The 10,783-nt window shown below is 33.7% G+C and overlaps 2 protein-coding genes across 4 annotated transcripts; one reads left to right on the top strand and one right to left on the bottom strand.

Annotated features, from left to right (window-relative positions):
• The first annotated feature begins 5,575 nt into the window (after positions 1–5,575).
• Positions 5,576–10,460, top strand: LOC131643525 (uncharacterized). 3 transcript variants are annotated; one of them, XM_058913770.1, is made up of 5 exons: positions 5,576–5,733; positions 5,838–6,085; positions 6,719–6,941; positions 7,055–7,209; positions 10,278–10,460. In XM_058913770.1, the coding sequence occupies exons 1-4, from the start codon at positions 5,593–5,595 to the stop codon at positions 7,175–7,177; spliced, it is 735 nt and encodes a 244-aa protein (XP_058769753.1). In that variant the 5' UTR covers positions 5,576–5,592; the 3' UTR covers positions 7,178–7,209; positions 10,278–10,460. The 3 variants fall into 3 exon arrangements, with proteins under 3 accessions (XP_058769753.1, XP_058769754.1, XP_058769752.1); XM_058913771.1 differs by lacking the exon at positions 10,278–10,460 and adding an exon at positions 8,219–9,140; XM_058913769.1 differs by lacking the exon at positions 10,278–10,460 and having other exon boundaries at positions 7,055–7,522.
• Positions 8,401–9,879, bottom strand: LOC131643524 (peroxidase 66). Its single transcript, XM_058913768.1, has 3 exons — positions 9,557–9,879; positions 9,249–9,437; positions 8,401–9,133 (listed from the first exon to the last, which is right to left on the bottom strand). The coding sequence occupies exons 1-3, from the start codon at positions 9,770–9,772 to the stop codon at positions 8,570–8,572; spliced, it is 969 nt and encodes a 322-aa protein (XP_058769751.1). The 5' UTR covers positions 9,773–9,879; the 3' UTR covers positions 8,401–8,569.
• Positions 10,461–10,783: the final 323 nt, after the last annotated feature.

The raw sequence follows: 10,783 nt of genomic DNA on the forward strand, positions 1-10,783 counted from the left end.
TCCATAATGAGGTTTCGGATTTTGAAATTCAGATTACCCTCAGATAGTAGAAGTTAGACCAAACGTCAACCCTAATTCTAAAATGTCCCAAATTTATAACAAATCTAAGTAGGAATTGCATTTCTATTGAATGTAATCTAATGTAGTTTGACTATAATCTATTAAGCTATTAAGAATTTGCATGCATAAAAATTCAAAAAATAAAGATATGAGAAACTTACCAAATGTGAAAGATGAACGTGCTCAGTTTGAATGAAAAGAGAAAAAAATTGATGAAATGCTTTGTTTGAATGAACAAAAGTAGATATTGAGAGCAAGATAGAAAAAAATGTTGGATTCAGATGAGTGAGAGTTCGTTGATTTCGGATTTCAATATCCAAAGTTATTTTTTTACTTGTATTGACGTGGTTTTAAGATTGAGTTTGTTGTGATTAGGGTGAATCCAAATTTCAATCTCCGAACTTATCTTTTTACTTGTATTTCACGTAGTTATGAGATTGAGTTTGTTGTGTTTAAGGTGTGTCCGGATTCCAATTTTCAATTCTAAAATATTTTTGAAAATTCACCAAAATAGGTGAGTAATTTATGGGGTCAATGAGCGATATATATATATTTTTAAGTTAAACTAGACTATAGTTATTGATTGGGCTGAGTGAGGCCAAATGATTTATAAACCAAATAAAAACTAGGCCCTGTGATACAACCAAACTGAGTCTATGACCCAACTATCTTCAGTCTCCAAACTCGATACCACTAGTGCATCAACTTCTCATAATCATCCTCATATTAGGCAAGCACAACTTGAACAAAATCATTATTGCCTTTTTTATTAGGACAATCCGTCTTGAAGTGATCTATTTTTTGACAATTAAGATATTTTACCTTTGAATTGTCAAACTTCTTTTATTTGGACGTCCTTCTACGATTAGTTTCTTCTCTTTAGACACTCAAGCCTTCAATATATATATATATATATGTGTGTGTGTGTGGAGGGATATAAACTTAATAGTGTAAAGTTGAAAATTTTATAATATCAAAAGTGATTATTCTTATAAATATAACATTTTATATATTTATAATCAATGTAAGACTTAATCAGTCGCACTTAAATCAAACAATTTCCCCTAGAAGTGTGGGGTTTTCATGTCTAATAACAGGTTTCAACACATGATTCAACTCCCACTAGTTAGAAAATCCGACGAAGATTGGAGTAACAATGAGATACGTGCTCTAGAATCAAAAGAGAAAAAATTAATACATCTCCACTCAAAACCTTAAGACATTTGATATATTGAGTAATATATCTTGTATATCCAACATATAACCCATTTATATTTATAGGAAAATAAAACACCCACAGTTTGGACCCAACAATCTCGCTCACAAGTGTGAATCTCTCATTTCCTATAATAAGGTCCAACCCTCACTCCCCCAACAAAAGATCTAGTTTTGATACCACATGTTAGGGAGTCCGAGAAATACAGGAGTACGAGAGGATTCTCCAACAACTTGCATCGATTTAGCTCTCTCCCGAAGCACTAAAGCATGTTGGGACAACCGACCATATTTGTATCGTTGTTATTCGTCAGTAATTTTTTATAATCAAACATTAAAATAAAATCATAATCAAATAATCGGAAACAATGTATAAGAAAACAAAATCAAGAAATATAACGCAAATAAAAAATTCGGATTTTGTTATCCATAATGAGGTTTCGGATTTTGAAATTCAGATTACCCTCAGATAGTAGAAGTTAGACCAAACGTCAACCCTAATTCTAAAATGTCCCAAATTTATAACAAATCTAAGTAGGAATTGCATTTCTATTGAATGTAATCTAATGTAGTTTGACTATAATCTATTAAGCTATTAAGAATTTGCATGCATAAAAATTTAGAAAAATAAAGATATGAGAAACTTTCCAAATGTGAAAGATGAACGTGCTCAGTTTGAATGAAAAGAGAAAAAAATTGATGAAATGCTTTGTTTGAATGAACAAAAGTAGATATTAAGAGCAAGATAGAAAAAAAATTTGGATTCAGATGAGTGAGAGTTCGTTCATTTCGGATTCCAATATCTAAAGTTTTTTTTTACTTGTATTGGCGTGGTTTTAAGATTGAGTTTGTTGTGATTAGGGTGAATCCAAATTTCAATCTCCGAACTTATCTTTTTACTTGTATTTCACGTAGTTATGAGATTGAGTTTGTTGTGTTTAAGGTGTGTCCGGATTCCAATTTTCAATTCTAAAATATTTTTGAAAATTCACCAAAATAGGTGAGTAATTTATGGGGTGCAATGAGCAATATATATATTTTTAAGTTAAACTAGACTATAGTTATTGATTGGGCTGAGTGAGGCCAAATGATTTATAAACCAAAGAAAAATTAGGCCCTGTGATACGAGCAAACTGAGTCTATGACCCAACTATCTTCAGTCTCCAAACTCGATACCACTAGTGCATCAACCTCTCATAATCATCCTCATATTAGGCAAGCACAACTTGAACAAAATCACTATTGCCTTTTTTATTAGGACAATCCTTCTTGAAGTGATCTATTTTTTGACAATTAAGACATTTTACCTTTGAATTGTCAAACTTCTTTTATTTGGACGTCCTTCTACGATTAGTTTCTTCTCTTTAGACACTCAAGCCTTCAATATATATATATATATATATATATATATATGTGTGTGTGTGTGTGTGTGTGTGTGTGTGTGTGTGTGTGTGTGTGTGTGTGTGTGTGTGTGTGTGTGTGTGTGTGTGTGTGTGGAGGGATAGTTAGGAAATCCGACGAAGATTGGAGTAACAATGAGATACGTGCTCTAGAATCAAAAGAGAAAAAATTAACACATCTCCACACAAAACCTTAAGACATTAGATATATTGAGTCATATATCTTGTATATCCAACATATAACCCATTTATATTTATAGGAAAATAAAACACCCACAGTTTGGACCCAACAATCTCGCTCACAAGTGTGAATCTCTCATTTCCTATAATAAGGTCCAACCCTCACTCCCCCAACAAAAGATCTAGTTTTGATACCACATGTTAGGGAGTCCGAGAAATACAGGAGTACGAGAGGATTCTCCAACAACTTGCATCGATTTAGCTCTCTCCCGAAGCACTAAAGCATGTTGGGACAACCGACCATATTTGTATCGTTGTTATTCGTCAGTAATTTTTTATAATCAAACATTAAAATAAAATCATAATCAAATAATCGGAAACAATGTATAAGAAAACAAAATCAAGAAATATAACGCAAATAAAAAATTCGGATTTTGTTATCCATAATGAGGTTTCGGATTTTGAAATTCAGATTACCCTCAGATAGTAGAAGTTAGACCAAACGTCAACCCTAATTCTAAAATGTCCCAAATTTATAACAAATCTAAGTAGGAATTGCATTTCTATTGAATGTAACCTAATGTAGTTTGACTATAATCTATTAAGCTATTAAGAATTTGCATGCATAAAAATTTAGAAAAATAAAGATATGAGAAACTTTCCAAATGTGAAAGATGAACGTGCTCAGTTTGAATGAAAAGAGAAAAAAATTGATGAAATGCTTTGTTTGAATGAACAAAAGTAGATATTAAGAGCAAGATAGAAAAAAAATTTGGATTCAGATGAGTGAGAGTTCGTTCATTTCGGATTCCAATATCTAAAGTTTTTTTTTACTTGTATTGGCGTGGTTTTAAGATTGAGTTTGTTGTGATTAGGGTGAATCCAAATTTCAATCTCCGAACTTATCTTTTTACTTGTATTTCACGTAGTTATGAGATTGAGTTTGTTGTGTTTAAGGTGTGTCCGGATTCCAATTTTCAATTCTAAAATATTTTTGAAAATTCACCAAAATAGGTGAGTAATTTATGGGGTGCAATGAGCAATATATATATTTTTAAGTTAAACTAGACTATAGTTATTGATTGGGCTGAGTGAGGCCAAATGATTTATAAACCAAAGAAAAATTAGGCCCTGTGATACGAGCAAACTGAGTCTATGACCCAACTATCTTCAGTCTCCAAACTCGATACCACTAGTGCATCAACCTCTCATAATCATCCTCATATTAGGCAAGCACAACTTGAACAAAATCACTATTGCCTTTTTTATTAGGACAATCCTTCTTGAAGTGATCTATTTTTTGACAATTAAGACATTTTACCTTTGAATTGTCAAACTTCTTTTATTTGGACGTCCTTCTACGATTAGTTTCTTCTCTTTAGACACTCAAGCCTTCAATATATATATATATATGTGTGTGTGTGTGTGTGTGTGTGTGTGTGTGTGTGTGTGTGTGTGTGTGTGGAGGGATAGTTAGGAAATCCGACGAAGATTGGAGTAACAATGAGATACGTGCTCTAGAATCAAAAGAGAAAAAATTAACACATCTCCACACAAAACCTTAAGACATTAGATATATTGAGTCATATATCTTGTATATCCAACATATAACCCATTTATATTTATAGGAAAATAAAACACCCACAGTTTGGACCCAACAATCTCGCTCACAAGTGTGAGTCTCTCATTTCCTATAAAAAGGTCCAACCCTCACTCCCCCAACAAAAGATCTAGTTTTGATACCACATGTTAGGGAGTCCGAGAAATACAGGAGTACGAGAGGATTCTCCAACAACTTGCATCGATTTAGCTCTCTCCCGAAGCACTAAAGCATGTTGGGACAACCGACCATATTTGTATCGTTGTTATTCGTCAGTAATTTTTTATAATCAAACATTAAAATAAAATCATAATCAAATAATCGGAAACAATGTATAAGAAAACAAAATCAAGAAATATAACGCAAATAAAAAATTCGGATTTTGTTATCCATAATGAGGTTTCGGATTTTGAAATTCAGATTACCCTCAGATAGTAGAAGTTAGACCAAACGTCAACCCTAATTCTAAAATGTCCCAAATTTATAACAAATCTAAGTAGGAATTGCATTTCTATTGAATGTAATCTAATGTAGTTTGACTATAATCTATTAAGCTATTAAGAATTTGCATGCATAAAAATTCAAAAAATAAAGATATGAGAAACTTACCAAATGTGAAAGATGAACGTGCTCAGTTTGAATGAAAAGAGAAAAAAATTGATGAAATGCTTTGTTTGAATGAACAAAAGTAGATATTGAGAGCAAGATAGAAAAAAATGTTGGATTCAGATGAGTGAGAGTTCGTTGATTTCGGATTTCAATATCCAAAGTTATTTTTTTACTTGTATTGACGTGGTTTTAAGATTGAGTTTGTTGTGATTAGGGTGAATCCAAATTTCAATCTCCGAACTTATCTTTTTACTTGTATTTCACGTAGTTATGAGATTGAGTTTGTTGTGTTTAAGGTGTGTCCGGATTCCAATTTTCAATTCTAAAATATTTTTGAAAATTCACCAAAATAGGTGAGTAATTTATGGGGTCAATGAGCGATATATATATATATATTTTTAAGTTAAACTAGACTATAGTTATTGATTGGGCTGAGTAAGGCCCAATAATTTGTAAACCAAAGAAAAATTGGGCCAAACGACAACCACAGATCCTACGAAAGAGAGAAATATCGGTAGCAATAGCAAAATGTCAGAAACTGCAGCGAGGAAGAGAAAAATGGGAGACAGAAAAGAAACACCTCTTAACAAATCTACGCCAAAATGGCCTTCCATCAAACCCAAAAACAATCTTCAAATCACTGCCTTGCGAGATTTCGATCTTTTCACGGTCACTATTTCCTTCTTCTTTCTCTTCTCTCATCAAATTTTCGCCAATTTTACCAATATCAATCTGTGAATGATTCTAATTTTGATGATTTCACCGTTATTCAGGTTCGCAATTTTTTCTCCTCTGCTGAATCAAAGGCGTTCGTTGACACTGCTGAGGGAATTGGTTTTGCTCATCAAGGGAGTTTAGGTCCAGCTAAAGGTGAAGCTTACCGAGATAATGATCGAATCTCGGTGAACGATTCGGTTCTTGCTGATTCAATATGGAATTCTGGACTTAACAAGATGTTTTCTGATATCAAAATTCGTGGGAAATCGGCTGTAGGTTTGAATCCAAATATTAGATTGTATAGGTTGGTGCTTTATTTATGTTCATTGCATAGTATGATAGTAGTATAGGTATGAGATTGTTCGAGAGAGCTTATGGAGATAACCTATGACATGTCCATATGTTGTTTTCAGCTTATTTTCATAAGCTCGCTAAGATGAGAGCGTCTTAAGTTTTCGGAAGCTCTTTGTGTTAGTCGGCCCTATTTTGCCATGCTTTAACTGTGACTAATGTTTTATGAGGCCCTCTTTAGCCATAGTTTAAACGTGTCAAATTTTGAGCCTGGCGTGGTAGTCTGCCTCCTTGCATGCTCTCAAAGACGGACCTAAATAGGATAGCTTCCGAAGACAACTTACAGGCTTATAGCTTATATGAAAATAATTTTCTTTTGTTTAATTTTTGTTAAAGAAATAATTTATACATAAACACATGAATGATAACTATTGATAAGCGCTTATGTTATAGTAGTATATGTTTAACTAAATGGTGTAGCTAAACAAGGCCTAAGTTTTCGGTATGTTATTGCTCTTCTTGGAACATTGCATTTACGTTTATGTTGTTTTAATCGATTGAAAACACATCTAATATCTTTAAATTTGTTTTTTTTAGGAAAAGTCAAGATTACCTTCACTAAATGTCATGCATTTTTGTATTTCAGATACAAGGCTGGTCAACGGTTTGGACGACATATTGATGAGAGTGTTGATCTTGGAGATGGAAAAAGAACTCGTTATACTTTGCTAGTTTATTTAAGCGGTGGACCTGGTGAACTTAAATCAAAGCATAAAAATGATTCCAGCAAACCTATAGATTCATCTTTTGAACGTTTGGTTGGAGGAGAAACAGTATTTTATGGTTCAAGAAATAGCACTGTTGCTGAGGTAGTTTCTTTTTTACTTTATTTTATTTTAGCGAAATATTGGACAATGTTGCATAATTCAAGTTTTGGGATGTGATATCTGCATTGAGTGTTGATACCAAATTGATTTATCAGGTTGCTCCCATTGAAGGGATGGCACTCTTGCACATTCATGGAGATAAATGCTTGTTGCATGAAGCCAGAAACGTTACAAAGGGTGTCAAATATGTGTTTCGTTCGGATGTTGTATTTGCTTGAAGAATGGTTCGTGTCTTGTATGAGATAACCTGGTATATTCTTCTCCCCAAGGCTTTCTATTTGATAGCTTATCACAACATTTTTTGTTGTTTAGATCTTCAATGTTGTAGAATATTCTGTATGCAATTTTATGCCACAGACAATATATTTATATGTAAAAAAATTGGCAAGTCATTTTGAAAAATCTGGTTACATAAATCAGCTACCCACTGTGAGATGCTATTACAAAGCGAAGTCTAGTACTATAGTATAAAGTTCTGATTCCCAGAACATTATATGAGTATTTATGTATTGTTTCAGAATTTATGAATTGCTTTTATGGATCAAGATGAATATCATGGAAAACTATTATCTTTTTTACCTCCATGAAGGTTATCAATGAAATTTTTGTTATTTCTAGATATTTGTTTGTTGTGATCAGAGTAGTCAATTGCGGCCAATAGCGGCGCTATCCCGCTATAGCGGAGCGGAGCAAAGGCCAGCCGCTATGGGAAGAGCCTTAGCGGTGCAGAACACTATAGTGGTCTCTATAGGATAAATAGCGGGTAGCGTGGGCGGAGCGGTTCTTAATCCAGAATGGTTTATGTCACGCTATCATCTTCCCCATGAAAAACTGAATTTACCCCTTAAATTTAAAACGTTTTAAAGGTAATTTTGGGCTTTTCAATCAACCCTAACCTTCCTTCACCGACGTTGATGCACTTCAGCGGTGCCAAAAAAAATCACAAGTTCCTCCCTCACCTCTCTCTGCACTTCGTTCTTCCCTGTGCACTTCATATGTTTATAATTATTTTCATGTAATTTGTCCAAAAAATGGTCAAATAGCGGCCACCCCGCTATACGCTATCCCATTTTTGAGGTCGGATGCTCCGTGCCGCTATCCAGGATTGACTATTCTGGTTGTGATTATACTGCTTGTTGATCCACCTCCATCTACTATATCTCAGTCTTTAATCTTACTGCTCAATTAGGGTTTTTAACATTTTGCCAACACTCATATGAGATGTTTAGATGAAGTTTCTATTGTTGCTGTCTTTTTAGGTTTTGGGGGGCTAGCATTAGTTTGTACACCTGTAGTCATTTATAGAATGAAGGTGGATTGGGGTCTGTCAACGCGGAATGGAAGGCTCGGTTATAAGATCTCAACTCTTGATAAAAATGAAAGAAGTGTTAAAATCTTTATGCGAGTGTAATATTTGGAAAACAGTATTAGAGTACCTTGCTATTGTGAACAGGTGAACATTTTTCTTTTATCATTCTTCAAATAACGGGTATACAAGTAATCACATTTATTTCAATATGTAGTAACAAGATTTTTATGATAAACATTGTAAATAACTGAAGTGTTGCAAAGACAAAAAAGAATCAGGGCAAATTTGTCTCTGATGTCTCTCAATTCACAATCCTGCAATTTAGTCTCACTTCTCCATTCTCAAAGCCTCCTAGATTTCCGAGTTTCAACATTGAAGCTGCAAATTCTTTGAAAAACAAACTCTGGTCTCTTGCAAATGCTTCTACAATCCATCTAGTTCTGTAACCACCAACAAGTGACTGATCGGAAGAAAACACACCTTTTCCAGCCAGTAGTTGTTTGTAATAGTTATTATCAAACACTGATGCTGTTGAGTCTAGGAATTGCCCTGCATTTTGATTGTTGTTTGGTTTTGGACATTTCTTTCTTAGGTCTAGTGCAAATTCAGTGTCCAACCTTGGATCAATGGAATGCAATGAACTGAAATTATGCACACGAGCCTCAAAGGAAGAACAATGTGAGAAGCCAAGCGTGTGTCCTCCAGATAATGTCACCATATCTTTAACTCCCAACCCTCTCTTAGCAAAGCTCTGAATAAGTTGGTCTACAGTCGAGGTTGGGGCCGGTAAGTTGACAGTATCAGATGCCTTTGATACCCTTCCATCTTTCCGTCCTTTTAGTACATTCCAATATGGACCTCCAGACTGTCAGGGCAAATAAGGAATATTAATATGCATTTAGGATACAGTTATCGGATAAAATGACTAGAAGTACCAAGACTTTAGCAGGTCTAAATTAGCTCAGAGACAATGGTACTACCATGGTCACCACATCTCTCGCTAAAATAGCGAGTGTATCAGCACAGGAAACAATGCCCGGGCAAGCCTGCTCAAGCTTTGCCTTAGCCTCATCAATTACATAGAACGATCGAACTGAGATATTAGGAGGACCATCTTTCTCTGCTTGGTTAGTGGCAGTTGAGTCCAGCAATATTGATGCATCACATCCCTATTATTAAACATTAAACATTACAAGAAACTCATTAGTCATGAAAGAAATACTTCACATAGCATGAACATTGCATGTATGTGTGTGTTTGTTTTGAATGAGAGATTGAGAGTTCATACCCTTATAAAACAGTCATGGAAGAACATCCTCAAAATACGCGCCGGGACTTTTGGATCATGGATAGAAGCACTGAGAACTGTCTCTGAAATTATTTTCTCCAATTGGGGACATGTTTGGTCATAGTAATGAGCATGAAGTTCAGCTTTGGATGATGAAAATATTGTTAAGAGGAGGAAAATGAGTGGAAAAGTGTTTTCTGCTAGCAGAGAAGCCATATGATAAAGGAGGTAATAGCTTAAGAACTTGAAAATGGGAAGTAGATGAGAGCTTCATGGAAAGATGCATTAAGGTATATATAGGATTGAAGTTAACAACTTCAGCAAATAAAGTACATGCTTAACTCAGATTCTTTGTACTTTGAAGCCACTCAAAATTGAAATATTAACCTAGAAGTACAGAATTTAGACTTCCCCTTTGTTCTGCTTTTAAGACATGGCTAGTAGATCAATTTACCTAGACACATGTCTTAAGTAAATAATAATCAACCAAAAGTACAACACAATCTGATAGTGACTATGTCAAGGGCTAGACTCATAATTGAGTATATCATGTTGTATTAATTATTGTTACTCATTGATTGAGAGTATGTTAAGGTTTTATTTTCCTAGTAAAAATTGGTTTTCCTTAATGCATGTGTACTGCAAAATAAATGTACATTATTTTTATAATGTTAGGTAACATGTTGCTTAAAGAATTCTTCTGTTGATACATACCTTTCAGGATAGTTGAGTTGTACAGTTAGTTGAAGAGGGATGGAGTACAATATTTTGGACATCTAATTTGGGTTGTTTTAGATAAAGAAATCAAACCTTGCTTAATTGGTCAAGGGTTCTGCTGTTTTAAAAATTTAAATGATTCAATCCATTCGTCTCAAATGCGAGTAAAAAAGTTACAGCAATTGTTTAATATTTATATCTTATTTTATGTTATTATCATATATTATTCTTCAATTCATTTTTAAAAAAATTATAAAGTTTTTATTTTCATAGAAAAAAAATTCAATGACATGTAAGTAGAAAAATAGAAATAATTTTTATTATTTTGAGGAAATTAAATTACACTAATTAATTTTCGTGAGTTGGTAAAGTTAGTTTGTTTTTCTTTTTTTTTTTTGTGTGTATATATGAAACTAGAGAGTAAGATTTTTATCTCAGATGTGGGAATAGTATAAACTGGCCAACCAAGCATGTGGTGTGGCCCAACAATCTTCAGGTCCAGACTTTTTG

Source organism: Vicia villosa, linkage group LG1, assembly GCF_029867415.1.
Source record: "Vicia villosa cultivar HV-30 ecotype Madison, WI linkage group LG1, Vvil1.0, whole genome shotgun sequence".
NCBI lineage: Eukaryota > Viridiplantae > Streptophyta > Magnoliopsida > Fabales > Fabaceae > Vicia > Vicia villosa.

Bases quoted from the DNA above. Each gene is read 5' to 3' on its own strand.
- LOC131643524 (XM_058913768.1), bottom strand. From the start codon at position 9,772: ATGGCTTCTCTGCTAGCAGAAAACACTTTTCCACTCATTTTCCTCCTC. The intron at 9,438-9,556 runs GTATGAACTCTC...GTTTAATAATAG, and splicing joins TCCATGACTGTTTTATAAGG to GGATGTGATGCATCAATATT. The intron at 9,134-9,248 runs GTAGTACCATTG...TTGCCCTGACAG, and splicing joins CGAGAGATGTGGTGACCATG to TCTGGAGGTCCATATTGGAA.
- LOC131643525 (XM_058913770.1), top strand. From the start codon at position 5,593: ATGTCAGAAACTGCAGCGAGGAAGAGAAAAATGGGAGACAGAAAAGAA. The intron at 6,086-6,718 runs GTTGGTGCTTTA...TTTGTATTTCAG, and splicing joins CCAAATATTAGATTGTATAG to ATACAAGGCTGGTCAACGGT. The intron at 6,942-7,054 runs GTAGTTTCTTTT...TTGATTTATCAG, and splicing joins GAAATAGCACTGTTGCTGAG to GTTGCTCCCATTGAAGGGAT.